Raw genomic sequence first — 14,072 nt, forward strand, 5'->3', positions numbered from 1 at the left:
CGCCATTAGTGCATTATTTACAATGAAAGCAACAAAAAGACTCAATGAAAATTCAATAATAACGTCAAAGTTGTGATTCGATATTACAATATTGTGCGAAAAATACCTGAAAAAGTACTTGGATATAAAGGCAAGTTCTGTAATATCTACCTTACTGGATTTCCAAATGTTATCGATGTTTGTAAATTTTAGTTCAATTTCAATGAACTTACTCATATACCAAATGATGATTAAAAAGGGGATGATAACGCAGCAAAAAAAGACCAATCAACTCTGAAATATAAACAGTATACTCCTACTTCAAAATAACGCATCAAAAAAAGACCAATCAACTCTGAAATATAAACAGTATACTCCTACTTCAACTTCCTTGCATATTAGTATTTACCCACTGATAAGACTACCTTTTCTTTTCTTTCTTTCTTAGTTTAAAAATTGTCCCTGGGCCTAGTAATCAGTATTGTTAACATAGTCGATAAAGTTAACATACTAGTTACAGTCGACTAGTTACGGTTAACATACGACACCCAATATCGAAGTTCTGAAAAATATGGTCACAAGCCGCTACAACCACGTTTTGGCAATTATGTAGGTGTTTCCAACTCCCTGGATTTTAATTGTAGTAATTTTGTCGTCGAGAAGAATCGTCGTTACTGCGTTTAGAAAGTGTTCGATTTCGAATGTTTTCGATGCTCTGTACGAGAAAAGTGACAAAGAAATAAGTGACGATGAATCTGAATCATCTGATGATTACTAAAAAACAATTAAATGCTGAAAATTTACTCCTTATGCTATGTATCATTCATTAATAATTGTTTTTCTTTGTTTCCTTTGTAATTTCCGGAGATGATTTGATTTGATTTTAATTTTGAAGCAGCGAGGCTATATGAGATGTGGACTAATAGCTTAACGTGGCATCCGAACCACATGAGCTCCGCCGGGAATCAAACCCAGGTCTCCTACGCCAAACGCGCGTACGGTAACCACTTACTCAGTAGGGAGCTCTATGATTTCCGAGAGCTGGCTTATAATCGAAAAATATGGTAACCTATTTTCAACTCTTCAATGTGCATTTCTGTATAAGTTATCAATTTTCGGAAACTGAAACTGATCGATACTTTACCAGTACCGATAACATTCGGAATTGGATATTTATTTTGCAAATTTTCCTATTTTAATGACAATAGATTTAAATTGAAACTATTATTCGATTTAATTTAGTGTTAACGATTTCTTAATGGTTGGAATGACGAAATATTTTTGTGCATTTATACTTCAAAAATTGCTGAAAACTTGACAAGGTAAAATATTACATTTTGCTAACCAACAAAATATATACAATTTTACCACATAATACGCACTTAACTGTTCTCGTTTCTGTAAGGACTTTAGTCGGTATCTCTTATGTTAGTTCACAGTGTAAATCGAAAAATCAAGAATTTTATTTTCTCTGGAAATTAAACTACAAAGGCTCAAAAACGAATTAAGAAATTCTATTAAAGAGCTCATCGAAACTTTTTCTCTACTCGAACTATATAAACTATACGAAACACTCAAATTCACACTCACCGGGAGCATTAATGATTAATGGATCAGCAAAATCGAACACACAGCCTAACTTGAATATTTTAAATTCAATCTGCTGAAACACTCCATAAGCTGAAAATTATAGTGCTACAGAATAGCAATTATTGTATATTTACAAAAGAAAACTGGCGAATTTACAAAGCCTTGATGTACTTTTAACTTTTTAAATCAACATTTCTTAAAAAGCTACAACAAAGCATTCTATGTCACAGCGCATGCAGTTTTCCTTCAACAGTCATCGCATTTCCACAATTACAGTTACGTAAGATGTAAATTACAGATATAAGCAAGAAAGATTATTATATCTCCTGAACATTAATATAAGAGTAGGTAAGCTTATATCTTTATACCAAGAAGCACTAACACGCAATTACTATTCACACAAATCTCAGCTTCCTTATTTTAGACTCGTTTACGAACGATGAACCTATTTTGCAATTCGAACATTTGCAAAACTGGAGACACGATTACGAGCAATAAAAGGAAAACCTGAAAAATCTGATCCATATACATGTAATTTCACTAAAGTTCGAAGTTTACCTCTTTACATTCTCTTATAGTATCGTCATGTTATTAGATTTCAAAGTGAAATATTCAGAGTTGGTAGTACGCCTCTTACATTCCAACAATACATCCAGGATTGTGGACTAATCTTAGTTTAATTGAGCTTGTTTTCAGAGTGTACAGTTAATAATGTGTTACTTTCCAGCTAGGATATTATGGAAAATTGCAAATAGAATATAATGCAGTAAAAACTAATATTTAATATATATAGAATGTCAAAAGTTCCTAATAATGTATTTTCACGCAATAAATGAAATTGGAAGATTTTGTTGACGATGCAAAACGGTACAAATCAAACCAAAGGAATATCAGGAATTTCTTTAACTGAGAACAGATAATTAAGGTTTTAATTCGTATGTGATTTTGTATTAATTCAGTGTATGCGGTACTGTACTGAAGTGTGTTTTGCTTGGTACGCGTGGCTTGATTATGAGCGAGCAAAATGTCCTTCTTTGCGTTATTTTATAAAATACATAATATACTCCCCTAAAGATAAAATTTACTGCGCATTAATGTTTCTCATAGAAGTAAACTAGTTTTGTCCACTTGATTCTAGGTATTTAGCAATCCATATTTTTACAGCTCAATGTCAACAATCAACAATAAATATTATCATCATGACGTAATTCTTGAAAAAAAGAAAACAAAGCTGCTTAGCTAGTGCCCAGAACATCTAAATAACGAATATGCTTGCGTGTTTTGGCAAAGTCTTCATTTTGCTCATGCACTTAAAACAAACTTGAAAATCTACAATAAAAATACTCACTTGCGAACTTTGATTTGAGCTTGTCCTTGATGCATTTATCTGCGAATTTGTTGAACCTAGAGGAAAAAATAAAGTTACATTTAAAAAATATACAAATAAAAACGAAATGCAATGAAAAATTTCACATAATTGTACACAATAAACGTATATAAATAAAAGTGGTAACGTATTTTTATTAAATTTCCACCACAAAAATAAATACAAGATATATCTCAGAATGTCTCTTACTGGAACATTGTAACTTATTGTTGTCTGGATGGCTGTTTACATTCATACCCCCCCCCCCCCCAAGGATAAGTCAATAAGCATGTGTGCTCTTGTGCTAACCGACTGTAGGGTGGATGTACGGCCTTCTGCGTTCACAAGCTGATAGACGGCATCATTGTCTTCGTTTGTAACAGGTTTCAGAGTTATCACTTTATGTCGCTTTGCGCCGCTGTAGGGAAATAAACATAACTGCATCACTGTCCGTTTGCACAACAGAAGACCAACGTTCCGTAATCGATCATAAACTAATACAAATTCCAGTGAACATCTGTATCACTTAATATATACATGGCGATGTATCGAAAAATTCACGCAATCACCTAGAAGGAGACAAAGTACAAGCCCTCTCGGACATGGGTAGTATACCTTGATATTGAAATATTGACTGATAGGGATATATCCTTATGAGTCAATATTTCTACAAAGATCATCATACGTTGCAATCATTTTACCTTCAGTGATTTACCTGTAGAAATATATACTGTATATATATATATATATATATATATATATATATATATATATATATATATATATATATATATATATATATATATATGAGTCATTCCACAATTCAACATAACTGTAATCAACATAAAAAGTTTTATAACACTACCAAATTTCATCCATATCTGAGATAGTGGGTTAAATTTCCCCAAAATTTTGGTTGAATTGACGTGAAATGACCCACATTTATGTGTATGTATTTCTACAGATAAATCACTCAAGGTATAATGATTGATAAACTTAAGGTACGACACGTTATAAAGTCTCTTCATGGGAAATCAGCAAAAGAAATTCACGAAATAAAAGCAGTTATGTGAATGAAAGTCCAATTTATGAGATGGTATCGCTTGTGACATGAATTGGAGAGGATGGTTTGTGCTAATTGCCTCTGAAACAATTTCTTACCCAAATTGTGAAGCGCGCCATCTGTCTGCTACTTTGTATTAAGACTGAGAGAGGCCATTTAAAATAATGTTAGTGTTTTTCACGTCCCTGTACTTTGAGGAATACGTGTGGTAAACTTAATATCTTTATAGAAGTTCTAAGTATATTGCAGAAATCCGCTGTTTATCAACTACGACGTAAACACCAGAAAATGAGAAAAATGAATTACTCTCCTTTATTTAACTAAATAGCACATAGCAATAGGATGTTAATTACAAACTTAACTTCGAGATACAATAATCATGTGTGCGTTTTAGTCTGACACTCTTTACCATCCACCCCTCATCTAACATTGTCCTTCATTCACCCTCACTCTACAACTCCGAAGTCTATCGCTCCCACGCTTCAGGCAGAAAGGTGAAGGGGAGCCCTCTAAAGAGCATTCCTTCGAAGGTTAATAAGTATGGAGATATTATCGTATGATTATCTGCTATGCATTCAGGCAAAATTAAAAGATAAAATTAAAACATATTCTTCAAGTATTATCAAATGCTATTCCTCATGGAGAGAGTAAATTGTTCAACACTCCATAATACACCTTAGAATACAAGATGTGAATTATAACGAAACGCTGGTGAAATGAACAAGTGCGAGAAAACAGGAATGTACCAGAAAGCAAACAGGAATGTACCAGAAAGCTTACATGAACCAAAGTTGAGTCTTTACAGGCCAGAAGTACTGTTTTTACTATTATCCACGATCTCATAGTGGTCAAAAGAATATGAAGCAAGATAAAATATTCTCTCGAAGTTCGCCCATTAATGTGATAAAATGAAGAAAGATGAATATTGTACAATGTAAGCGTAAGTGTTTTTCTACCGCTAGATTTTATCTTGATAACGTAGGAATAAACTGACTAATTTAAATTTGTTTTCGGCACCACACTCACATTTTTCTTTTTATCACGAAGACTTCTTTCAAATTTGTAATTTTTGTAATTTTTTCCGATATAAAATATATATAGCAGTTAAAAAGCATTTCTACTTTCAACTGCACAAGTATATAGCAATGAATATATTTTTGGGGAGATTTATTTGTATATAACAAAAATCTCTGGCATTCATAAGAGTATTAACCTCTTCAAAATACAAGTTTCAGGATGACATTACCATTCTACAGATAATATATGCCCAAGATGGAAAAGTGAGATATGGATGCACGAATTTGATAACTGCAAAGCACGCAGCGGAAACATTCTTGCTCTCCATCTTCACCACGCTGAAAGTTCAAGGCTCGATCATCGAAAGAGCAAAGAAACTGTTTTGAGGATCCGGCAGGAATTATTTCCATTGTTACCTCCAGCAAAGGAAGACTGGACATCATTTCAACAACTCAATTCAAAAATTAGATACAACGAAAAAATCTATCTATTAAAATGCTACAATAGCAATTAAAAGCGCCTGAGCTCCAACCTATAACTTTAGCTTTCAAATCTTTCATTTACGGTTATGTGTGATTTCACGTTTAACAGAGACAAACATTTTAATTATTCGTACTTTAAATAGTCTAAATTAGTTAACTATATCTTTTTCATAAAGTTTATGACATAAAATTATTATTCAAAGCCTTTGTATTTTAATAAGCCTTCTCTAAAATCAATGCATGTGAGTTGTGCTTCCATCTTCCGAGTTCTTTTTAACTATGTTTATATGTTTGTGGCCAATCCTTTCGACAATGAGATCTCGGAAACTACAGGCTCTAGAAAGATGACGTTTTCACCGATCGATTGGAAATTTTACGTAGATTGTCCAGTTCTAATTGAATATATTTTTTAAAAAAAAAACATGGCCATTATTTCTTTATTACATTTTTAGGGTATGCTGGAAGCGTTGAAATTTTAAGAAAAAGCATCATATCCTACGCGTTATACATTCCAACACCACAATGTTGTATATTGGGGTTGATATGCCTCAGGCGTTTGTTCCATGGCCAAATAATAGTGAAAAATGAAATGAAATCTTTAAGTTTTACGTCCCACGGTTATGCCGGTTAGGCTAAAGGAGACGGTGATGATGAGAGATGAGTGAAATGGTGAAATGAAGAAAGTGGGAGGAAACGGGAGAACGCCGTGAAAACCCACGAGCACGGTGTTTGTCCACCACAAAATTCACTTGGCGGGGGCTGGGATCGAACCCGGGACCCCAAGCACCAGAGGTGAACGCTCTACCACTGAGCCACCGCGCCCCCCAAATAATAGTGAAAAAGGAAGGATAACCATTTCTCGAGTCTTAAGATAAATCTTTATTTTTTGAGTGTTTTGCCCAATGAACACCATATATAACTGACATTATAATTAATTGTATATGTAATGTATTTGCTTATTACATACTGCATGTAAGAAGAAAGAAAACACTGGTCATACATGAATTACAAACTCCAACCGGAAGTAGGCTCAAATCTTGCAAACGGTGCGAGATATTGAGAAAAAAAATACTCGAAAAAAATCTCCCCTTTATGAGACGTCTTTCACTTGTGTCTGTAAAGGGACATATATTGTGAGGAATGAGAAGGAGATTTATGCTCATATGTGAATGATGCGCTGTGTAGAGAGCGCAGGTTCAGCTAGTAAATAATAAAAATAAAACTATGCTGCAGACATGTTGAGGTGCTCTTCCACATTAGGATAATGACTCCGTTTACACTTCCAAAGATGCGGAAGCAGCAATTTATCATGCAGGTTTTCATCTCCAATCACATCCTCCCTATTCCTACAAATCTTGTTCCTTGTAATTACTATCCTGTCTTGCTACCCACCCCTGAAAAAATGTGGAAATTAGTTTGGCAGTAATTCGGAAGCGATTCACGCTTAGTTGGAGGCCCCACAGTAGAAGTGTAAAGTAATTTTGCAGGAAATAATGCTGGAATGTCTAAAAAGCAGTAGAGACTTAAGATTTTTTCCGAAGATTCCATATCCGTCGGGGAAGAAAACGCTAATCAAACCTTGTACTCAAAAGTATCAAAATACATTCTTACCTATTCCTCTGCCAGTAGGTTTCAATTTTGGTATTCCACCAGCAAGAAGTCCACCAAGTCCTGGAGGAGCTCCATTGCTACGGATTTCGCTTTCCCCACCAACGTTTCTTCCACTAGTGTTAGAATGACTTTCCGCTTTTCCTGCAATACAAAAATAAGAACATATAATTCATTCCCATGTTCATGAAAAAAAAAAAAAAAAAAACTCCCGTCATTATTAAGTAAAACTTTCATTTAGTATTGATGGATTAAACTAGAACCATTTCTCTATTACGGAATACTTGAAAACTTTTCTACGCTAAATTAAACACTTCCGTTGGAAAAATCACACTTACGTAACAAAGACTATTAATTTACATTATTGGCTTCTATGTACAAAGTTGCATACAATTTATTTGCCAAGCATGAAATTTGTAGGCTATCTAGAGCCTAAATCTATTTCAGGAATTCTATACCATTCAAAGCTTGTGTTACGTTTATTTTCATAACGAATGAAATTTTAATTATCGTAACAAACGTAAACTATTCAATAAAAATTCCATCAATTAGCTTTCTTCTCTTTATTTACCGTGTCTTCAACTTTCTTTCAACACATTATGATTCTGCAACATTTCAACGCCGTAAAATTATTTAAAAAATCTTTCCAAGTAAAAAAAATATATATCTATTTAGCAGTTTTAGGTGACTGATGTTCATTTTTATTTAGAAGTGCAAAAAACCTGTTTTTAAAAAACAAAAAATGACATTTTTGCTTTTTTTGGGAGGGGGTGAGGGCTTTTTATGATTTTCTTATTTAAGCACCTTTGTTTTCCTGTAGTGGATTCTACGATTAAAAGAAGTCTTTACAGCATTATCACTTTTGTGTTCAGTCCGGAGCTGGCTATCTTGACTGGTTTTCCAAATGGCATTGCATTAATCGCCAGCAAGTGCAAGTTATACAACCCACTGTATCACAAGTGCCTTTTTGCTTACTTAATAAATTTACGAAGTGCCTGAAAGTTGTCTCTTGTCGTCAGGGGTGTAGCCAAGGGGGGGCCCATCGGGGCCGGGCCCCCCCAAATGGTTTCCTGGCCCCCCCAAATGACCAACTTTTAAAACATCATAGTAAAATTATCTCGCTTCATTCATTTAAAAGTAACAAAGTTTATTGACAATTAATAATTTACGGTAAAATAGTATGGAGAAATATTGTTTTTCCATACCGATCGAAAAATAGTATAGTATCTCTTCCTTATACCGATCGAAAAATAGGATACTTTTTGTGACAGCAGATTACACAATTTACTGCGATTTATATTTGACAGTTTAAAGACAAACGTTTTAAGAAGGTACTACAAATACAGCCATAAAACAAAGTACTAAACTGATTTGTAACTACAGTATATTTTTGTATGCTTTAACAAGTGTTTTAAAAGACATGGAGGATGGAAAATTTGGTGAGAAACAATGCTTTTATTCAATTTGGATTTCATTCGCTCTCTCTTTTATTTCTACCCAGTGTAATAAAATAATTGTTTTTTTTTTTTTTACTCACGAAAAATAAATAAATATATTTGTCAGGAACCGTAAAGAAATTAAGTGAAATTTCAAAGAAAATCAATCTTGTGTAGATAGGTTCTGTATACAAAGTCTTAAATTTAAATATAAAGCATAGCGAGTACTCGCTATGTATAAAGATAACCAAGAAAAGTTTTCTTGCTTTTTCACCCACCACCTTCGAACATCGATATGTCACCTAACCTGGAAGATGAAAAATAGTCCCCATCAGCATCGACGACCTTCTGAAAACGTTCTGGAAGGCCATGGAATCCATCGCGGGAGAACGTGGTGGGCCGTGAAACGAAGAAAGTATCAGGTGCATTTTGGACTTTTACTAGGGATTTGAAATGGCGTCCTCTAATGTGATTGTCCAAAGAATGGAACAGATGACAATCGGACGGTGCAATACGCGGGGAATATAGTGGTTGCAATATTGTTTCCCATCCAAGGCGAAAAATGGTGTCCTGAGTCATCCTAGCCACGTGGGACTTAGCGTTGTCCATTTGCAATTCAGAAGTGATGGCTCCAGAGTTTTGAGTTTTTGTTGAGCACAGCTCAACTGCTGACATTACACAGTTGCATTGATACTCTGACCAGCTGGTAGCAGTTCCCGATGCACGAAATACACAGAAGGACCTTCTTCTGGTACAGTGCTGGTTTTGGCTGTTTTGAAATCGGTTCATGGGATACTAACCAATGATGATGACGCCGTGGAGCTTCGTATCGGACCCACTTTTTATCACATGTTAACGCACTGTCCAGAAATGGCTCCGAAACAGTAAATAAACACAGTTGACTGCCGCGTTGCCTTCTGGCCCGGAGTCAAAACATGTGAGACCCATCGATCCAACTTGTAGTGCTTCCCAAGTTGATGGATGTGCTGCCGAATGGTTTCTCCAGACACTGAATTGTAGTCCCAGTTCCTCTTTGTACATGTGTTGGTCTTCTGGTACAGTGGTGTTTTCGGGTGTTTCGTCATCGTCCTTAAACTTGTTAAACCATCTCTGCAATGTCCGAGGCGTCACGACACCCTCACCAAAGGCCTGGCATATCTTCTGTCCCGCTACAGCGGCGTTTGACCTCCATTTGAACTCGTTCAGCATAAATGCTCTTATGACGCTCTGTGGATGTCCCATGTTCTCTCTGTCTTTACGCAAGTTCACGGTGTGTCTGAATTACCACAACCAGGTAGTATGTTGGATATACCCACACCAACAACTGACGTTCGCCTTATCTCCACTCGTTCAACTCACGGTGTGAGGTCCAATTGAACACAGACCTCCACGAAAAGGGACAGAACTTTCTTGGTTACCTTTATAGTTATGCACAAAAGTATAGGGTTTGGTCCCGAACAGTAGTTCTTGATTAAGCATAATAATAAAAAACTATATTGAATATAATTTATGGATAATAATAATAATAATAATAATAATAATAATAATAATAATAATAATAATAATAATAATAATAAGCTAAAATAGTGTTTTTAGTTTTGCAGACTAGCAGCAACACATTTTTTGGCTTTGTACATTGTAGCTGGCCCCCCCTCAAAAACGACGGGCCCCCCCTACACAAACCTGCTGGCTACACCCCTGCTTGTCGTACAGGTCTTAAGAACTGCTTGAATTCAAAGTGCCAGGCAGGAAAAAAGTACTGCAATTCAAGAAATTGATTCAGAAACATCTTTTCTTTGGTATAAATTTGTCTTATATATATATATGTATATCGTTCTCCATTCCGGGAACATTTTGTCAGCTTCTTAAATTCTATTAGAACCTATGTTTTCAGTTTACAAAAAATAAAGTTGCACACGGCGATTTTAGGCATGAAGTTACTTTATCACGGTAGTAAAGGTCATTATTAATATTTCTTTTTTCCTATTATATCGTGTCTATGTCTTTGAACTAGGAAACTTGTCAATAGTTATTTTAATTTTCTCACCTTTTGTATATTTAAGGAGAGAAAGCTAAACAACTACGTATATAACAAACAGCCCAAACATTTGGAAACAATGAGGTGGTAGGTGGCTGAAGACATGGTTCACAACATTCTACACACAAGTCATTTTCCTCTAAATTCCGCGATGTGCTCGGATCTGGAGTTCAATGACATCCCAGAGGTATTTAACCGGGATGATCGAATGAAAAAAATGAAATCTTTAAGTTTTACGTCCACGGTTAAGCCAGTTAGGTAAAGGAGACGGTGATTAGAGATGAGTGAAATGGTGGAATGAAGAAAGTGGGAGTAAACGGGAGAACCCCGAGAAAACTCACGAGCACAGTGTTTGTCCACCACAAAGTCCACACGGCGCAAGCTGGAATCGAACCAGAGACCCCAACCGGAAGTGAACGCTCTACCACTGAGCCACCGCGCCCCCTGGGATGATTGAATCAGTCTGGAAGCCACTGCAACAACTGAAATTCACTATCTGCTCCTAGAAAAAAATGTAACACGGCACTGTCCTTATAACAAGTAGTGTTATCCTGCTGAAAGATACCATTGCAAGCTGGAAACATGGCCAACATGAATGGGTGTACATGATCAGCAATGACATGACAAAAAATAGGAGCCATCACGGTGCCCTCCGCACGCACTACTGAGTTTATAGATGACACGTGAAAGTTCTCCAAACCATAATGGAACCTACCGTCCTGTTGTCTCCACCGTGCACATCTCGAACAGCTCTTCGCCTGAAGACAACGGATTCTGACCTCGTCATCGATGTAATGAAGGCAGTATCGCGATTCATCAGACCGTGCAACGTTGTGCTATAGCTCAGCAGTATTACGATAGACACGTGCCCATTCCAGTCGTAATCGACATCGATGCCGTGCGGTTAACATTTCTACAGTGGGGGATGTCTAGAGGTTCATATCTAACAGTGTACGGTGAATTCTGTGCTTAGACACACTCGTGCTTTGTCCACTGTTAATTTGTGGCCTATTCTGTTGTACCAATATCAATAATCTACGACATCTGACATCTCTAATGAGGCGTGGCCGCCCCAAACCTCATCGTTTGGCGCTGGTTTCACCGTACTTTTCTCATCTTACCCAGCAGCTGGGAACAACTGACAAGTCGTGTTGTCTCCAAGATGCTCATTCCTAACTGTTTGGCCATCACAATCTGGTATATATCAAACTGTGGTATATCGCTGGCCCTCCCCATTCTACACATAAGCATCATACTTATTAATCTAGTGAGTTTTCTGTCACTGTCCTGTTTGTTCTCGGACACAAGCGGTTCTGTTTGTGCCTCGAGACGTTTATGTCTGCCCAAAGGCTCCGTTCAAAAAGTAGCGGATAGTTATAATGTTTTGGTTTGTTCTACGTATGCTCCTACATAAATGTGTCTTTAGCTTCTAGAACATATTGTTGATAAAAATTTTAGTTTGTGCATGAAGTGTTCCATGAAATCTAATATTTTCAGAACAGTTATTGCTAACGCTATTAAACTGTTTAGTAACGTATTTTTGTTGTTGAACATTTATAACAGTTCTACAAACAATTCGTTGGAGCTAGAAAACACTGCGTGCACCAAACTGCTCCTTTTCTTTTCTATCGCATGATCAATTTATTTTCGAATCCTTGAGAATATGGTAATGCAATGGTTTTTGTGCTATAATTAAAAAAAGGAATATATTATTATACTTCAATAAAATTGAAGTATTTTTAATAAGTCCAAAGTTTCCTTGATATATATATATATATATATATATATATATATATATATATATATATATAAAAGATTTTCGTCGAGCCTATGCATCTATATTTTTATTTACTGCAAACACAAATACATATACGGATTATATAAAACGATAATGAAATGAAGGTGTGCCATAAACAGAAACATTGTAAACGCACATATGATTTCCATAAGGAAAAAAAAACATTTTTTATTGGTTTTATTATAAGTATCGATATTTTGTAGATATTTTATAACCGGCACATACAAACTGTAACCTATGTCTTTAAGAAATAGTAGTTCATGGCATAAGAGTCATTATTTTAATCTAAATTCAATGTGTTTCTCTTTCTCATTTGATACAGTTTCTGTCATTGCTTTGTTATATACCTACGTCTCTGTATATATATATATATATATATATATATATATATATATATATCGATCTACTAATACAAGAGTCGTTTAGAAGTAGTGAAGCATACCGTGACAAGACAGCGCTACTGATATGAAGCATTTCCTTTCAATAATTTTTCAAATGTACCTCATCAACTGTTAAGTAATAAAGTTATTGAAAAAAAATTAATTTCTGCCAGCTCAGCAATCAAAAGCTAATAAAGCGCGTTTTTACTATTACTTGCATTTCTCTTACGTGTTCATTTGTTATCTCACAACTCGAAGGGCACATTTGTTTTGTCATTAAACCACTGCAGCTATAAAATGACTAAACGCACATATAATCGCATTTACAATTTTTCAGTGTTTATACAATATTTACAAACATGATCACCTTCACGGCATTACTGTGTAGTGAACAATTTTAACATCAGCTGCATTTCGAAAAAGGTAGTTCAAAAATTACAACAAAAAAGATAAAGTGTGTCATAAAACTAAAAATTAACTACTTCACTATTTAATGGCACACAGAATACGAAAAATGTATTATGCATCAGAACATTTCGGCAAATAACAGATTTACATTAAACAATCACAGACACAAAATTATGCACAAATTCTTATTAATGAATGACTTTTTTCCCTTAACCTCTGCCTTACAAGTTATCCGTTCTAATACTATCCATCCACTCTTTCCTCTTTTCCCTTACTGCACGTTTCACCACTTCTGTTATTCTTTTCCTTAATGTTATTCTTTGCCCCCTACTTCTTATTACTTCTTCATTGGACTTCTTTTTCGACCCAACTTATATCCTCATTCTTCTGTTTTGTAATATGCGTACAAATACACGAAATATTTCCTGTAACTCTTACTGAGTGACTCGCGCAACACTTCATTTATCTGTAGAGGCTCCTTCTTCGCTACTGCTATTCTTGTTTTCATTTTCCGTTCACATTCAACATTTTATCGAGAACTAGACATGTGTTCTACTTTCTGCCTTTCACTTTTTATTGTTATCGTAACTTCTTTTGTTGAAAGTATATCTGTTTTTTCTCCCTGAATAACTATCTTTTTCACATTGTCTTCACAATTCTTCTAGTTTTCTAACATATGTTAAATGTTATTTACATTCCGCAATACAATTACATAAAATGCAAATCTGGAAGACGAATACACTTTAAAAAAAAAAAAAGTTTCAACCGTAATAAATTATTCTTTATCAAACCTTTTTTCACTATCCCTCTATATATACACAACGTGTTTCAAAATAACACCGACAATGTTTGGGAGGTGACCCCTGACACCAAAATTAGACAAAAAGTATAGAACAACCTGGGTGCA

At 35.2% G+C, this 14,072-nt stretch overlaps 1 protein-coding gene across 4 annotated transcripts in view; it reads right to left on the reverse strand.

The window, feature by feature from the left end:
• The window catches only part of LOC145671257 (uncharacterized), a 103,709-nt gene that overhangs the window by 32,430 nt on the left and 57,207 nt on the right, over positions 1-14,072 (reverse strand). For all 4 annotated transcript variants that reach the window (XM_081740177.1, XM_081740175.1, XM_081740174.1 and 1 more), the window contains exons 3-4: positions 7,109-7,249; positions 2,918-2,973 (exon numbers count right to left, since the gene is read on the reverse strand). In XM_081740177.1, coding sequence (XP_081596303.1) covers positions 2,918-2,973; positions 7,109-7,249 — 197 coding nt within the window. The remainder of the gene's footprint in view (positions 1-2,917; positions 2,974-7,108; positions 7,250-14,072) is intronic.

Source organism: Thermobia domestica, chromosome 15, assembly GCF_964235325.1.
Source record: "Thermobia domestica chromosome 15, izTheDome1.hap1.1, whole genome shotgun sequence".
Lineage (NCBI taxonomy): Eukaryota > Metazoa > Arthropoda > Insecta > Zygentoma > Lepismatidae > Thermobia > Thermobia domestica.